The sequence below is a fragment of the Gastrolobium bilobum genome, unplaced genomic scaffold (genome assembly GCF_033153095.1).
Source record: "Gastrolobium bilobum isolate Gb01-03AN ecotype WA unplaced genomic scaffold, APGP_CSIRO_Gbil_v1 utg114995, whole genome shotgun sequence".
In the NCBI taxonomy this organism is placed as follows: domain Eukaryota; kingdom Viridiplantae; phylum Streptophyta; class Magnoliopsida; order Fabales; family Fabaceae; genus Gastrolobium; species Gastrolobium bilobum.
In genome coordinates, this window is record NW_026896586.1 from 4,783 (window position 1) to 23,396 (window position 18,614).

The window sequence follows — 18,614 nt, forward strand, 5'->3', positions numbered from 1 at the left end:
GATGAATTAAGTCATGAAATCTATGAGCATGTGTGGGTAGGGAATAATTGATTTTAGAAATTGAAATTGATAATGGTTTGTTGTTGTTTAGGAAGTTATATGTTAAAGTAAGCATCAACATGTAATTAAAAAAATTGGAAAAAAAATCCCATGGTGACATACCCTAGATTTCGGCCTTGATAGGGTAATTAGGGGTGATGCACAAAGATTTATTGTATGTATTGGGAAGGTTTAATGTGCTTGAATAAGAGGAAATTTGATGAGTTAGTAAGAATGTTAAATTTGAAAGAAAATCCTTTGAAACATACCCTTGATGTTTCGTCCTTGAAGGATTTAAAGAGCTTGAGATTCCCAAAAATTAAATTGGAACTTGGTATATATATATATATTTATGTACGTGTAGTTGTTAAATTAAGTGAGGAAAATGTATTGTAAAAGAGAATGATCCTTGGAAATTCCCTTAAAGGATTCGACATATAGGGTGTTTAGGGAAAGATGTTGTCATATTTTATTTTAATAAAATATGTGTGTTTCAAAGTATGAAAATGATAAGGCATGAAGTGAAATGGTTTGAAAAGAAATCATGGAAAAATATATTGATTTCCTAATTTTAGGCTCACGGTCCTTTAAAGTAAAATGTTATGATTTATGTTGGAAATTCGTAAGGGAATGGATGATTAAATTAAAGAACACCAACGGTTATAAAGAGGTCTAGACTTGTGTATTGGCATAGGATTGGCAAAAATGCAAAGAAATGAAAAGAAGCGATAAAATGTGTGCCTTATGTGAAAGCTAGGCATGATGGCATTTTATTAATTGGTATTTGTGGATTCTTGCTCTAGGTGTACCTAGGGACTAAAAAGGAATCAGAATCTCTTGAAGATATATAAGTAACTTGTGCAACAAGTAAGGGTATTGGTAAAGCTTCAAGAGGTAAGCTCTATGTTTAAGGAGTTTTTTCCTGCTTGAGTGCTCCACCATGGTTAGTGAACTATGGTTGGACTGTATGACTGTGATTTAGATGCTTTGTATAGATGCATTCATATAGAGTTATTTGATAACATGATATGTTTTGCTCTGATGTGACTTCTGTAATTTGATTTCTGTAACAATCTCTGGCCATTGATTGTATAGTACCCGGACGTCCGCTTTGGGGTCCTCCCTCGGGACTGATGGTGTACTCCTCTGATATGTCTGGTTCCGCTTTGGGGTCCTCCCTCGGGAACACGTGCGTTGATTTCCGCTTGGGGTCCTCCCTTGGGAATGACGGCGCACATCTCTGATATGATATGGATATATGCTCTGTTCTGTTATGATATCTGTTATATGTTGTATTTGTATACTCTGTATCTGACTTTCATGCAGGAGTGAGCCAGGGGTATGGAGAATTCTCTATAAACCTGGAGCTTATTGAGATTTGTAATCTCACCCCTCTTTGGGGACACATTTTCAGGTGCCCAGATTTCCGGTGAGTCCTCACTAGGCAGGGACACGACACGTGGCTGAGGCAGTTGACAGACCGAATTTTGAGTGGCTGTAGGCTACTACCTTTTTGGAGTGTTTGATGTATTCTAGTATTTTCGCATTTGATGGATCATGATGTTGATCCTTTATTTTGTATATGGCCTGTATATGTTTTGTACATGTCTATCAGTTTGATGCATGTACATTTGAGTATTCAGGAACGTTATATGATGATGTAGTATTCAGATAGGTTTATGTTTTGATGGCATGCTGGTAGATTTAGTGGCACGGAGCCATGTTATGCATGCGCCCATGTATGGGTATTTGATTATATTTGGATATCTGGTATTTCTGAATTGATATGTTGTATAAACTGTTTATCAGGAAATGCTTCTGAGTGGGATTGGAAAATCCCCAGTTGTCCGATTTATAGAGGAAACTCTGCCCGATTTTCGTTTACGCCGAGTAAGAATTAAGTTAGAAAAAGAAAAAGTTAGCTCATATTTTTGTAAGTTAAGTCTTCCGCTGTTTCTGTTTGTATCATATGTATGTTAATTGAACCGGCTCGAGACGGGGATGTTACACTTGCGCTTAAGCGCCCTATGCTGCTGAAAGATAGGATGCTTACTGTCCCCTCGTGTTTTAGCGCCCAGGGTGGGGCTTAAGCGCCCAGGGTTGCGCGCTTGAGCGCCCTGGTCCGCGCTTGAGCGCCCTTAGCCACTGAAGGAGGAGATGCTTCTGTCTCTGTGCGCTAAAACGTCCCAATGAGAGCTTGAGCGCCCAGGATAGCGCGCTTGAGCGCCCTGATGCGCGCTGAAGCGCCCATCCACACTGAAATACCTGATGCTTCCTGCCTCCGTGCGCTTAAGCGCCCAGATGGAGGCTTTAGCGCCCGATAGCGCGCGCTTGAGCGCCCGGTAGCGCGCTGAAGCGCGCGGGGCCTGTGACCAACACTCTCTTGTGTTGCTTCAAATTGTCCTAACTTGGGCTACAGTGCTCCGATTTGAGCGCGGTTTGAAGCCACGCATAGCTAATGAAGAAACCTATAATATAGTAGAAGTTGTGAAATAAATAAGAATAAATTAATGGTTTTAAAATAGAATAAGAACATGATGTTAAGCTTAATTTATCTGATTCCGCAAGGTAATTCGGTTATGATCACGAAATTGAGTATTATAAATTCGGCATGTTTTAAAATGAAAAATTTATCCGGATTTTAATTGAAACCATGTGATTGTAACTGCGCTTAATATCATAATGCGATGTTAACAAACCGGTTCTAGAACGGGGTGTTACACTAACTGACTTTGTATCTTCTCTAACAGAGAACTCTTTCCCTTCTTCTACTAACTAACTAATTCACCTAACATTGGACTGTCACAAAATTTTGTCCAGACACATACAAAAAATCTTAAAAATTAAAGAGAGAAACAAGAGGCATAGAAGGAGTGAGAAAGTTTCTATCTAAGGACGCGAAAGCGTTTTCTCCGATCTAGGATTTTATCTTTAAATGGATTTAAAAAAATCAGAAGATAGAATTATATTATTTTGAATTAGTATACTTTCAAGACATCAGTGGCTGTAAAGCAATTATTCATTGTTATAAAACATTTCATATATATGATGGATAAAGGTAAACTTTTCAAGCTTTGTATTGAATATAAGACAAATGCTAAAGGAGTGTTAAAAATAACCAAAGAGAAATGCATCGGAACTTTTATTTGGCATGTACTCATATATTAACATATTTTCCTCTCCTTCAATACAGCAGCCAAGAAGTTTTACAAGCTTACAAATGACCACAACTTCATTCATGAATTCTTCTAGACCTTGTCCGGATGTTCTAGAAAGTCTTAATAACATTATGACATAAAAAATTAAATACATATATATACAACAAAGCAAACAGAATGTTGCATGTCTAGCTAACTGAAGTATTTGACCACTCAGGAAAAAGAGAACAGAAAAGTGAATACAAAGATGTAAAGGAATCACAAATTATTTCGAAGTTATACATTTCATCAAATAGGTTGTGGCAGGACTGTACCCAATGAGTTTTGGATACTATGAATGGAAAGCACCTGAAATAAAAATAAAAATAAAATAAAAGCCTTATACAATCAACCAATAAATGAAGTTACAAGCACAACAAAAGAACAAAGAAGGAAAAAGATATTAGACAAGAAGAAGCGAGATTAAAAATGGAAATGTAGCGCTTATATAAGTGACGTACCTCTTTCATAAATGAAGCAATAGCTCCCCATTAAGGTAACCATATTATCTTCCATCAATTATGAGAATAAGATAATATTAACTTACAACCATTCTTCAACTCCACATTTTGGAGGCTGTTTTCCAATTCTTTCTTGGGAAAATCTACTCGCACCTGTCGTAAGTGAGTCAAGGACCAGAGTTCTTCAGGAAGCTCATACAAGTATGTGCACCTATAGATGTGCAAATATTCAATATTAGGCATTGCACCTTTCTCTAATCTCCACTTTTTGACATCTACTTCCCTCATCTGAAACTCTCGAAGCCGTGGGAACTCACCAGAAGCAAAAATGAGCTCATGAATATAATCAAAATGTACTAGTTTTAAAATTTGGAGGTTGGTAAGCCGTCCCAAAGTATTCATGATACTCTTCCAGTAGAAAGGAGCAGGTGTAACTTGCAATGTTATCTTCACAACATTTGAAGGAAACTCCAATGGAAGACTATCAAAGCCGATTAATTTTATGGAACGGAGATTGGTTAGGCTTGACAGCTCTATACACCTTCTCATTCCCGTAAAAAGATCACTCTGTATTCCAATGTAAATGGAAAATAGTCGATTTAAATGTAGTGTTTCTAGATTCCGAAGGCTGCTTATAGAAGCTGGAATATCTCTGAAATATGTACTTACTTTCAAGTATCTCAGATTGATCATCATCTTCAAACCAGCGAATTGTGAAGAAAACACTATTTCTTCACCATATAGCACTCGAGCCAACTTGAAGTTCTTCATAACATGATCAAGTTGGTATCTCCCTTCAGAAAAGAAATACAAGGAACGAGTGGATGATTGATTAAATTTGTCAAAAGAGAGATCAGACTCTGCTCTCCCGTGCAAGTGCAAAGACAATCTACGGGGATTGCTCAGTGTATGCATGTTCGCCTCTGTGGAAACCTCCAAAAACCCGTTAGATTTTCTCTCAGATATGCAGAGCTCACGGAGAAGATCGTGAATCCGACATGTTTTGACACCTCCATCAATCTTCCTCCTTCTTGCCACTTGCACCAAGCTACGGTCCACCAGCTCATCCAAATAGTATTCAGCAATATCCTCTACTTGTGGTGGATTTGGGTTTCCAGTTTCTTTTGGTTGTATGAATCCTTCTGCAGCCCATAATTGCATCAATTTCCTCGCACTGATTTCATAGTCTTCAGGATAGATTGCAAAATACAGAAAGCATGGCTTTAATCTTCTGGGCAAGTTGTCGTAGCTAAGCTTCAATATACCCATAACATTAGTCTTGTCTTCAGAGAGAGGCCAAATGATATCCATCATGCTCTCCCAATTTTTTAAACTCTTTTTCCTTCTAGCAATTCCTGCTAAGACGACTACGCCAAGTGGCAAACCGCCACAACTTTCAGCAATCGACCTACCAAGAGGCTCTAGATCAGAAGGGCACTCTTCACCTTGAAACACCTTCTTGGAAAAAAGTTCCCAACTTTCTTCTTTATTGAGGAATGGAAGGTAATGAGGAGTGGTAGTTCCACAATGAAAAGCCACCTCCTCTATACGACTCGTTATCAGTATTCTGCTACCGTTTTTGTCATCTGGAAAGACATCTTCTATCTCATCCCAAACTTGAGTTTTCCAAATGTCGTCAAGCACTGTCAGATACTTGTTTCCCTTCAAGCATTCTCTCACCTTCGTCTTCAGTTCCTTTTCTTTTAAATTACTATATTCAGATGTGGATGATATGAAACACTTGAAAAGGCTAAGCAAGAACTCCATGGGTCTGTAATCGTTAGACACATAACCCTAGCAGCGGCAAGGAAACAACTCCTTCACCTCAGTGTTGTTGTAGATCTTTCTGGCCAATGTGGTCTTGCCCAACCCACCCATACCAATTATGGAAACAACTTTAAGGTTTGAATTTGTTTCCATGAGCTGCTTCATTAAAATGCTGGAGTCATGCTCAAAGCCCACAACATGTTCTTCCTCCACATCCATCCTCCTTTTGCGGAGTGATTCTCTTATTTTTTCTTCTTCTTCACTCTTAAATTCACCTTTTCCAATACCGTATCTCTCTTTGTTCTTATAGATTTCATCAATAAGGCTCCTGATCTTCTTTATCTGATCACCAACATCGTGGGCAGTGGAATAACTTTTGAAACACGTTTCTTCTTCTGTGTTTGCTGACATTGCCAGTGTAGGTGTCTACCACATCCTCAGCATGATAGGCAACATCTCTTATTTGGCTCACCAATAGTTTCACAGAATCGTCATTGCGCTTCCCCTCGGAGCTCTTGAGGAATGAGTCAATAAACTCAAGCTCTTTAGTAAGGGAAACGATTTTGTCTTCTACGCCAGAAAGTAACTTAAATTCATCTTCTAGGAGCCGTTCCAAGTTCTGTAGCAAGAAGCTAACGGCAGTATCGGCCATTTCTGTATAAGAGGGGTAAGTAAAGCACAAACTCAAGGGATAGAGAACAATACAGGAAGATGATTGTTGTCCCTGAATAGCTATCTGATTAGCATCTTTTATAAGCAAATCAACATTTTATTTTGCTTGTAAGCAAATTCATCCTATATTCTTTGCCACTATTGCATTGTCTTGATTGCTTTCCTGTCATTCTTTCTTTTCCCTTCTTTTAGATGAATCCTATATTCTTTGCCACTACTGCGTTCCTACAAGTCATGCTTGCTTTTCTTGTCATTCTTTCTTGTTTCTTTTTTCTTTTACTAGAAGAATCGTATATTCTTTGCCACTACAGCATTCTTATAAGTCATGCTTGCTTTCCTGTCATTCTTTTTGTTTTCTTTTTCTGGATGAATCGTATATTCTTTGCCACTAATTCATTCTTACAAGTCATGCTTGCATTCCTATCATTCTTTTTTATTTCCCACTAATGCATTCTTACAAGTCATGCTTGAATCCTATATTCTTACAAGTCATGCTTGCTTTCCTGTCATTCTTTGTCACTACTGCATTCTTACAAGTCATGATTGCTTTCCTGTCATTCTTTCTTTTTCCTTTTTCTAGATGAATCCTATATTCTTCGCCACTACTGTATTCTTAAGAGTCATGATTGCCTTCCTATCATTCTTTCTTTTTCCTTTTAACTGCTATTTCCTTACCATCTTGGAGTTCCCTGTAATAGCCCATATTAATTAATTAGGAAATCAAGTGTAATTAATTAATTAAACATGTTTTACTGGGTGAAATTAAGTACGAGGCTTAATAAAATTGAATCTGAGTCACTTTGGAGTTAAAAAGTGTACTCAGTGAAAATTAAGGGATATAAATGGGTACTGTCAAAAGTACCCAAAATATAAAAATAAAAATAGTAATATTCCTAGAATAATATTCCAGACTTTTGGGTAAAGTTTGGTAATTATTGGAGTTGAATAGATAGACGAACCAATACCCACGTGTTACCACTTAACCAATGTTAAGTGGTAAAACACCAAAAAGAACCCCTCATTTCCCACCCAACCCGTCGAACCAGAAAGGAGAAGAGAAGAGAGGGAGAAGAGAGGGAAGAAGAAAAGGGAGAGAGAGAGAGAGAGCAAATCCCAACGGTTTTGGGTGATTCAAAAGCCTAAATCGCTTAGAATCTCGCCCTCTTTCATAATCCTAGCTTTGTTTTGAGTGGGGAGCATTGTGGAGAGAGATATTACCTCTCAAAAATTCGGCCCTTTGGTGAAAATTGGGGTTTTGAGAGTTTCTACCTCCATTGAAGCTTGAGGAGCCATCAATCCTTGGTTGTGTGACCATTGGTGGTAAGATTCTAACCCTTGAACCTCATGATTCCTTGAAATTTTGCATGAGTTAGGGTTTATGAATAGTAAATTGGGATTTTGGTGAAATGTAGTTGAATTGACTATGTTCTAGGAAGATTTAAGCTTAGAGCATGTTGTGAAAAATGCTAGGAACGTCATTTAATCGGTGGAAATGAGCCTAGATAGTCATTTGGTAATTGTTCATAACATTGGAAAATTCATACTTGGATTGGTTGGTATTCTAGCATGTTGAACAATTAGTGAGATGAATGATTGATTGTGTCCTTGTGATGTCTAGGATTGAGACATTTGGACCAACCGTGAGTGATCAACCATTGGAGCAAGCTATGGAGCTTGATTAGCTCCATTGGATAGGTGAGTTCATGCTTATGTTTGGTATGAATTGTATAGCTTGGTTGATAGCTATGAGATGTTATTGGATGCAATATGTGTTGATTGCATTACACCATGTGTAGGTGTATGTTTGTAAAAGTTGATTGCTGAAACTGTTGGTGAAGAACAAAGGTTGACTGAAGCATTGAGGTAAGCCTTCGGACCTTGGGTGTAATTCCCTTGACTGTTCTACCAAGCCCTGAAAGGGTGGAGGTTGTGATTGTGTATATAAATGCAATAAAATAGTGTAATGCTTTGTTATACGTATGTGTATGCATTTGGTGTGGCATAGGATGGTGTTTCCCTATGTTGGTATGTGGCATGACGATGCGTAAATCATACTTGGTAGTTAGCTGGCCAGTAGGACTATTTGCATCTGAGTTTCCTTAGGACGGCTTGAGAGCTCGAGGGATTTCTCCTGGAGATGTATTGCACTTTGCATAGATATGTATTTACTGCGTTATTATTGTTATTGCTATTACACTGGTATGGAACTGTGGGGTGGAGAGATGCTCCAAGGACCCCTGGTTTACTGGATATATTCGTATATCTCACCCCGTGTTGTGGGGACCCCCTTTCAGGTAAGGATGCTGCAGGAGCCTCTGGTGGCAAGTGGCCATACCTAGATTATGCATGAAATATGGCACTTCTTTGAGTTTACGCATGCCTTTTGTAGTTGACATGTATAGGATTTTATTTTGAAAGCCCATGATCATTTGTATATCTTGATTCATTGGATGAACTTAGCCTATGCTCATGCCTTTGGTTACACCTTTTGTTGATGGGAGCCAAGGGAATGATCATAGTGTTTTGTAAGCTAAGTTCTATGATTTGTAAAGGATATGTAATGTAAATGATGCCTACTTGGAATTCAATATATGCATGCTTGTTATGTATTGAGTTGTTGAATTGGTTGGGCTGAAAATCAATTAGGTACCCTCTTCGTTTAAACTGGTAAACGATGAGAAAACAAAGGTCATGCTGCCCAAATTCTAGCTAAATCTCATGAGGAGAGGTTGGATGAGTGCTAGGATTTAGTTTTGGGGCATGGACATTTGGGGTTTGTAATGGGGATGCATTTTCCCCTAGGCTTGGACTTGAGAAATGAGGGAATTGGAATTCCCTGGCAGCGCGCTTAAGCGCGCAGGAGCGCGCCCAAGCGCCCTGCTGCCCCTGCGAGTGCCAATGCATTCTGCCTCCTTGCGCTGGAGCGCCCAAGTGGGGGCTTAAGCGCCCAGGATTGCGCGCTGGAGCGCCCTGGCGTGCGCTTAAGCGCCCTTTGCTGCAGAAAGTTGGGTGGCTTACTGCCCCCTCGTGTTTTAGCGCCCAGGGTGGGGCTTAAGCGCCCAGGGTTGCGCGCTTGAGCGCCCTGGTCCGCGCTTAAGCGTCCTTCGCCACTGAAGGAGGAGATGCTTCTGTCTCTGCGCGCTAAAACGTCCCCGTGGGAGCTTGAGCGCCCAGGATAGCGCGCCTGAGCGCCCTGTCGCGCGCTTAAGCGCCCATCCACACTGGAATGCCTGATGCTTACTGCCTCCGTGCGCTTAAGCGCCCAGATGGAGGCTTTAGCGCCCGATAGCGCGCGCTTGAGCGCCCGATAGCGCGCTGAAGCGCGCTGGGCCTGTGACCAACACTCTCTTGTGTTGCTTCAAATTGTCCTAACTTGGACTACAGTGCTCCGATTGAGCACGGTTTGAAGCCACGGGTAGCTAATGAAGAAACCTACAATATAGTAGAAGTATTGAATTAAACAAGAAGTAAATTAATGGTTTAAAAATGGGAAATGAACATGATGTTAAGCTTAATTTATCTGCTTCCGCAAGGTAATATGGTTATGATCACGAAATTGGGTATTATAAGTTCGGTACGTTTTAAAATGAAAAATTTATCCGGATTTTAATTGAACCCATGTGATTGTAACTGCGCTTAATATCATAATGCGATGTTAACAAACCGGTTCTAGAACGGGGTGTTACATTTTATGGTATAGAGCAGTTTCGTCGGGAATAACTGTTAGCTATTGTTGAGTATGCTTAGTGTTTGATGCTTTATAGTTGTTTTAGTACTCTGTATGATTATTGCATTTGTGATCACTAAGTGTGGGCCTGATCAACTCACTTCTTTGTGTAACATGTGTAGTGACATGACGAGGAACCGAAACAACCCCGGACCATCAAACACCAATGCTCAGCCAGAACCTGTTTTGGCTGCTCTTGTGAGGCCTAGAAGTGGCCGTGGGGCAACGGGCGTACCGCCTGATCCCGTGGCTGAAGCTCTTGCAGCTGTTCAGAGAGAGTTGGCTGCTAGCAGGCAAGCCAATGAAAATCTGATGAAAACAAATGAAGACTCGCGGACTGCCATGGCCGCAATGATGACTGAGCTGAGGACGTTGAGGGGTCCTAGGCCCGTGAACCGGCAACCCACTCCTCCTCCTCACACTGCTACGCCTTCTCCACCTCCTTCACAGGAAGAGGATGGAGTGGGTAACAATGAGGGTGAAGGTAGTCACCACTCCGGAAGTCGGAGTCATCACACTGAGGTTCGTCAACCTCAAGTTGAAAATGTCGATGATCATGAAATGGAGGAAAGGAGACTGATGGCTTTCCGAAAACATAAACCTCCTTCTTTTAAGGGAGGTTATGAGCCAATGGCGGCTGCAAAATGGCTCCAAGCGATGGAGAAGATATTCAGGGTGATGAGGTGCCCTGACGCAATGAAGTTGGCTTACTCTGTTTATATGCTGGAAGAGGAAGCAGAAGATTGGTGGACAAATACCGTGCAGCCATTAGAAGCTGAAGGTCGGGAGATCACATGGCGGTTATTCGAGACATTGTTCTTGGATAACTACTTCCCTAGAGAGGCTAGGGAACAAAAGCAGAATGAGTATAACGATCTCAAACAAGGGTCGATGTCTATTGACCAATACTTCTCAAAATTCAATGAGTTGGTGAAATACGCCAACTATGGGCGAGCCTTACCCACCCCGGCTGAAATGACCTCCAAGTTCCAATGGGGTCTTAATGAGAAGATGTCTCGGAAGATGTCAAATTGTGACATCCGAGAGTTCAGTCGGTTTGTAAACCAGTGTAGAAAGGTGGAAGAAGTGTATAAGGTGTCCCAAACCAAGAAGTCTTCTGAGGCTCAGGCACCTAGTTCTCATAAAGCAACGGGCTCCGGTTATTGGAAGAACAGGAAGGTGCAAGGCAAGAAGCTGAATGCGAATAAGCCCTTTGACTTGTTCAAAAAACCCGGTACTCAGAAGAAGTTTGTTGATAGAGGACCTCCTCCCAAGTGCAAGGGATGTGGCAAAGAGCATAGAGGTCCATGTGCTACTGGTGAGGTGATTTGCTTTAAATGTGGAAGATCCGGTCACTACTCCAGGCAGTGTCCTCAGAATGAAGCAAGGACTATGGCAGTTCAAGCTACTGCTGTTCCGGTCTCTGTTGTTCAACCTATGCTAGAGTCTCAGACGGTTGGTAGAGTATATACCATGGACCGTCAGCAATCGGAGAAGGCTCCGAATCTAGTGAAAGGTACAATTTACATTGATAATATGGATGTTGAAGTGTTGTTTGATTCAGGAGCTACACACTCCTGTATGTCTGATTTTATGGCCGTTGGGCTAAATTTGCAAATGTATGACATTCGCCCTCCAATGAAAGTGGTTACTGCTACTGGAGAGGAGTGTTATACATCCGTGTTGTGTAAAGATGTTGAATTCAAATATGAAGGCCGAGATTACGTGCTGGATTTTATTTGTTTACCTATGATCAGCCTTCAAGTTATCTTGGGTATGGACTGGTTGTCAAAGAACTGTGCTATGATAGACTGCTGCGGTAAAAGGATTGTGCTTGATGCTGATGATTCTGCTACTAGTTCTTCCCCATATCTATCTGTGTTGCAGGTTAGAAAGGCTTTGAGGGCCGGGGCATTGGGATATGTCTTTGTGGGGGGTTTAGTAGGCGGAAGTCATGAGGAGATTGGCACTATTTCCGTGGTGAGGGAGTTTGTGGATGTGTTTCCAGATGAAATTCCACAACTTCCGCCTCATAGAGAGATTGAGTTCACGATTGATCTGTTGCCTGGTGTGGGGCCTATCTCTCTGGCTCCGTATAGGATGTCACCACCGGAATTAGCCGAGTTAAAGAAGCATATTGAAGAGCTTTCGGCTAAGCAGTTTATCCGGCCAAGTGTGTCCCCGTGGGGAGCACCAGTCATATTTGTTAAGAAGAAGGACGGTAGCATGAGATTGTGCACTGATTACCGTCAGTTGAATAAGGTTACCATTAAGAACAAGTATCCTCTCCCTCGCATAGATGATTTGCTTGATCAGTTGAGGGGTGCTTGTGTTTTCTCAAAGATTGATTTGAGGTCGGGTTATCATCAAATCCGAATTAGGCAGGAAGATATTCCGAAGACTGCCTTCCGATCTAGATATGGACATTATGAGTATCAAGTAATTCCATTTGGACTCACTAATGCTCCTGCGGTGTTTATGGATTACATGAATCGCATATTTAAGCCGTTTCTGGATCAATTCGTGATTGTGTTTATTGATGATATCCTGATATATTCGAAGAGTAAGGAAGAGCATGAAGGTCACTTGAGAACTGTGTTGCAAATTCTCAGAGAGAAACAGTTATATGCAAAGCCTTCTAAATGTGAATTTTGGCTTTCTCAAGTGCAATTTCTGGGTCACGTTATCTCTGCTGATGGAGTAGCGGTTGATCCTAGCAAGATAGAGGCAGTTGTTGATTGGGAGAGACCCAAGACAGTAACAGAAATAAGAAGTTTTCTGGGTTTGGCTGGTTATTGATATTTCAATTCAAAAGGAGCAAAATGATTTTGAATTGAAATATCATCCTGGCAAGGCTAATGTTGTAGCTGAATGAGCATATCAAGCATGATGATCAGAGATTATGAACATCATAGTCCTTTAGGAACTCGGTGTTGTCCACCGTCGTTGTCTCATATTCAGCTCCTTCTGATCAAACAAGTATTTCAAACTCTTGTGATCGCTGAATATTGCAAATTGCATTCCATACAAGAAATGCCTCCACTGTTTCAACCCAAAAACAATTGCAGCAAGCTCAAGGTCATGGGTTGGATAATTTTCTTCATGCGGTTTCAATTGCCTCGATGCATAAGCTACCACCCGCCTATCTTGCATCAGCACACATCCCAATCCCTTCTTGGAAGCATCGCTGTATAGCTCAAATTCACCTTCCGGGTCGGGAAGTACTAACACCGGAGCGGTCGTCAGTTTCTCCTTAAGGCTCTGAAAGCATTCTTCACATTCTTGTGTCCAAACAAATGGAGTATCCTTCCGGGTCAAACGGGTCAATGGCAACACCATGGCTGAAAATTCTTTAATGAATCTCCGGTAATAACCAGCCAAACCCAGAAAACTTCTTATTTCTGTTACTGTCTTGGGTCTCTCCCAATCAACAACTGCCTCTATCTTGCTAGGATCAACCGCTACTCCATCAGCAGAGATAACGTGACCCAGAAATTGCACTTGAGAAAGCCAAAATTCACATTTAGAAGGCTTTGCATATAACTGTTTCTCTCTGAGAATTTGCAACACAGTTCTCAAGTGACCTTCATGCTCTTCCTTACTCTTCGAATATATCAGGATATATCAATAAACACAATCACGAATTGATCCAGAAACGGCTTAAATATGCGATTCATGTAATCCATAAACACCGCAGGAGCATTAGTGAGTCCAAATGGAATTACTTGATACTCATAATGTCCATATCTAGATCGGAAGGCAGTCTTCGGAATATCTTCCTGCCTAATTCGGATTTGATGATAACCCGACCTCAAATCAATCTTTGAGAAAACACAAGCACCCCTCAACTGATCAAGCAAATCATCTATGCGAGGGAGAGGATACTTGTTCTTAATGGTAACCTTATTCAACTGACGGTAATCAGTGCACAATCTCATGCTACCGTCCTTCTTCTTAACAAATATGACTGGTGCTCCCCACGGGGACACACTTGGCCGGATAAACTGCTTAGCCGAAAGCTCTTCAATATGCTTCTTTAACTCGGCTAATTCCGGTGGTGACATCCTATACGGAGCCAGAGAGATAGGCCCCACACCAGGCAACAGATCAATCGTGAACTCAATCTCTCTATGAGGCGGAAGTTGTGGAATTTCATCTGGAAACACATCCACAAACTCCCTCACCACGGAAATAGTGCCAATCTCCTCATGACTTCCGCCTACTAAACCCCCCACAAAGACATATCCCAATGCCCCGGCCCTCAAAGCCTTTCTAACCTGCAACACAGATAGATATGGGGAAGAACTAGTAGCAGAATCATCAGCATCAAGCACAATCCTTTTACCACAGCAGTCTATCATAGCACAGTTCTTTGACAACCAGTCCATACCCAAGATAACTTGAAGGCTGATCATAGGTAAACAAATAAAATCCAGCACGTAATCTCGGCCTTCATATTTGAATTCAACATCTTTACACAACACGGATGTATAACACTCCTCTCCAGTAGCAGTAACCACTTTCATTGGAGGGCGAATGTCATACATTTGCAAATTTAGCCCAACGGCCATAAAATCAGACATACAGGAGTGTGTAGCTCCTGAATCAAACAACACTTCAACATCCATATTATCAATGTAAATTGTACCTTTCACTAGATTCGGAGCCTTCTCCGATTGCTGACGGTCCATGGTATATACTCTACCAACCGTCTGAGACTCTAGCATAGGTTGAACAACAGAGACCGGAACAGCAGTAGCTTGAACTGCCATAGTCCTTGCTTCGTTCTGAGGACACTGCCTGGAGTAGTGACCGGATCTTCCACATTTAAAGCAAATCACCTCACCAGTAGCACATGGACCTCTATGCTCTTTGCCACATCCCTTGCACTTGGGAGGAGGTCCTCTATCAACAAACTTCTTCTGAGTACCGGGTTTTTTGAACAAGTCAAAGGGCTTATTCGCATTCAGCTTCTTGCCTTGCACCTTCCTGTTCTTCCAATAACCTGAGCCCGTTGCTTTATTGGAACTAGGTGCCTGGGCCTCAGAAGACTTCTTGGTTTGGGACACCTTATACACTTCTTCCACCTTTCTACACTGGTTTACAAACCGACTGAACTCTCGGATGTCACAATTTGACATCTTCCGAGACATCTTCTCATTAAGACCCCATTGGAACTTGGAGGTCATTTCAGCCGGGGTGGGTAAGGCTCGCCCATAGTTGGCGTATTTCACCAACTCATTGAATTTTGAGAAGTATTGGTCAATAGACATCGACCCTTGTTTGAGATCGTTATACTCATTCTGCTTTTGTTCCCTAGCCTCTCTAGGGAAGTAGTTATCCAAGAACAATGTCTCGAATAACCGCCATGTGATCTCCCGACCTTCAGCTTCTAATGGCTGCACGGTATTTGTCCACCAATCTTCTGCTTCCTCTTCCAGCATATAAACAGAGTAAGCCAACTTCATTGCGTCAGGGCACCTCATCACCCTGAATATCTTCTCCATCGCTTGGAGCCATTTTGCAGCCGCCATTGGCTCATAACCTCCCTTAAAAGAAGGAGGTTTGTGTTTTCGGAAAGCCATCAATCTTCTTTCCTCCACTTCATGATCACCGACATTTTCAACTTGAGGTTGACGAACCTCGGTGTGATGACTCCGACTCCCAAAGTGGTGACTACCTTCACCCTCATTGTTACCCACTCCACCCTCTTCCTGTGAAGGAGGTGGAGAAGGCGTAGCAGTGTGAGGAGGAGGAGTGGGTTGCCGGTTCACGGGCCTAGGACCCCTCAACGTCCTCAACTCGGTCATCATCGCGGCCATAGCAGTCCGCGAGTCTTCATTTGTCTTTAACAAATTTTCATTGGCTTGCCTGCTAGCAGCCAACTCTCTCTGAACGGCTGCAAGAGCTTCAGCCACGGGATCAGGCTGTACGCCCGTTGCCCCACGGCCACTTCTAGGCCTCACAAGAGCAGCCAAAACAGGTTCTGGCTGAGCATTGGTGTTTGATGGTCCGGGGTTGTTTCGGTTCCTCGTCATGTCACTACACATGTTACACAAAGAAGTGAGTTGATCAGGCCCACACTTAGTGATCACAAATGCAATAATCATACAGAGTACTAAAACAACTATAAAGCATCAAACACTAAGCATACTCAACAATAGCTAACAGTTATTCCCGACGAAACTGCTCTGATACCATAAAATGTAACACCCCGTTCTAGAACCGGTTTGTTAACATCGCATTATGATATTAAGCGCAGTTACAATCACATGGGTTCAATTAAAATCCGGATAAATTTTTCATTTTAAAACGTACCGAACTTATAATACCCAATTTCGTGATCATAACCATATTACCTTGCGGAAACAGATAAATTAAGCTTAACATCATGTTCATTTCCCATTTTTAAACCATTAATTTACTTCTTGTTTAGTTCAATACTTCTACTATATTGTAGGTTTCTTCATTAGCTACCCGTGGCTTCAAACCGTGCTCAAATCGGAGCACTGTAGCCCAAGTTAGGACCATTTGAAGCAACACAAGAGAGTGTTGGTCACAGGCCCAGCGCGCTTCAGCGCGCTACCGGGCGCTCAAGCGCGCGCTATCGGGCGCTAAAGCCTCCATCTGGGCGCTTAAGCGCACGGAGGCAGTAAGCATCAGGCATTCCAGTGTGGATGGGCGCTTAAGCGCGCAACAGGGCGCTCAGGCGCGCTATCCTGGGCGCTCAAGCTCCCACTGGGACGTTTTAGCGCGCAGAGACAGAAGCATCTCCTCCTTCAGTGGCGAAGGGCGCTTAAGCGCGGACCAGGGCGCTCAAGCGCGCAACCCTGGGCGCTTAAGCCCCACCCTGGGCGCTAAAACACGAGGGGCAGTAAGCCACCCAACTTTCTGCAGCAAAGGGCGCTTAAGCGCACGCCAGGGCGCTCCAGCGCGCAATCCTGGGCGCTTAAGCCCCCACTTGGGCGCTCCAGCGCGAGGAGGCAGAATGCATTGGCACTCGCAGGGGCAGCAGGGCGCTTGGGCGCGCTCCTGGGCGCTTAAGCGCGCTGCCAGGGAATTCCAATTCCCACATTTCTCAAGTCCAAGCCTAGGGGAAAATGCATCCCCATTACAAACCCCAAATGTCCATGCCCCAAAACTAAATCCTAGCACTCATCCAACCTCTCCTCATGAGATTTAGCTAGAATTTGGGCAGCATGACCTTTGTTTTCTCATCGTTTACCAGTTTAAACAAAAGGGTACCTAATTGATTTTCAGCCCAACCAATTCAACAACTCAATACATAACAAGCATGCATATATTGAATTTCAAGTAGGCATCATTTACATTACATATCCTTTACAAATCATAGAACTTAGCTTACAAAACACTATGATCATTCCCTTGGCTCCCATCAACAAAAGGTGTAACCAAAGGCATGAGCATAGGCTAAGTTCATCCAATGAATCAAGATATACAAATGACCATGGGCTTTCAAAATAAAATCCTATACATGTCAACTACAAAAGGCATGCATAAACTCAAAAGAAATGCCATATTTCATGCATAATCCAGATATGGCCACTTGCCACCAGAGGCTCCTGCAGCATCCTTACCTGAAAGGGGGTCCCCACAACACGGGGTGAGATATACGAATATATCCAGTAAACCAGGGGTCCTTGGAGCATCTCTCCACCCCACAGTTCCATATCAGTGTAATAGCAATAACAATAATAATGCAGTAAATACATATCTATGCAAAGTGCAATACATCTCCAGGAGAAATCCCTCGAGCTCTCAAGCTGTCCTAAGGAAACTCAGATGCAAATAGTCCTACTGGCCAGCTAACTACCAAGTATGATTTACGCATCGTCATGCAACATACCAACATAGGGAAACACCATCCTATGCCACACCAAATGCATACACATACGTATAACAAAGCATTACACTATTTTATTGCATTTATATACACAATCACAACCTCCACCCTTTCAGGGCTTGGTAGAACAGTCAAGGGAATTACACCCAAGGTCCGAAGGCTTACCTCAATGCTTCAGTCGACCTTTGTTCTTCACCAACAGTTTCAGCAATCAACTTTTACAAACATACACCTACACATGGTGTAATGCAATCAACACATTGCATCCAAGAGTATTTCACAATCAACCATCAACTACTCAATTCAAGACACAACACAAGTATGAGCTTACCAATTCCAATGAGCTATTCAAGCTCCATAGCTTGCTCCAATGGTTGATCACTCACGGTTGGTCCAAATGTCTCAATCCTAGACATCACAAGGACACAATCAATCATTCAACTCACTAATTGTTCAACATGCTAGAATACTAACCAATCCAAGCATGAATTTTCCAATATTATGAACAATTATCAAATGACTATCTAGGCTCATTTCCACCGATTAAATGACATTCCTAGCATTTTCCATAACATGCTCTAAGCTCCATTCTTCCTAGAACATAGCTAATTCAACTACATTTCATAAAAATCCCAATTTACTATTCACAAACCCTAACTCATGCAAATTTCAAGGAATCATGAGGTTCAAGGGTTTAAATCTTACCACCAATGGTCACACAACCAAGGATTGAGTGCTCCTCAAGCTCCCATGGAGGTAGAACACCAAAACCCCAAAATCTCACCAATGGCCGAATTTTTGAGAGGCAATATCCCTCTCCACAATGCTCCCCACTCAAAACAAAGCAAGGATTATGAAAGAGGAGGAGATTCTAAGCGATTTAGGCT

The 18,614-nt window shown here is 42.1% G+C and overlaps 1 protein-coding gene across 1 annotated transcript; it reads right to left on the reverse strand.

Annotated features, from left to right (window-relative positions):
* Positions 1 to 3,227: 3,227 nt before the first annotated feature.
* Positions 3,228 to 5,970, reverse strand: LOC133300779 (putative disease resistance RPP13-like protein 3). The gene is made up of 2 exons (XM_061500368.1): positions 3,698 to 5,970; positions 3,228 to 3,545 (listed from the first exon to the last, which is right to left on the reverse strand). Exon 1 carries the CDS (start codon positions 5,462 to 5,464, stop codon positions 3,752 to 3,754), a length of 1,713 nt encoding a protein of 570 aa, XP_061356352.1. The 5' UTR covers positions 5,465 to 5,970; the 3' UTR covers positions 3,228 to 3,545; positions 3,698 to 3,751.
* Between the last annotated feature and the right edge of the window lie 12,644 nt (positions 5,971 to 18,614).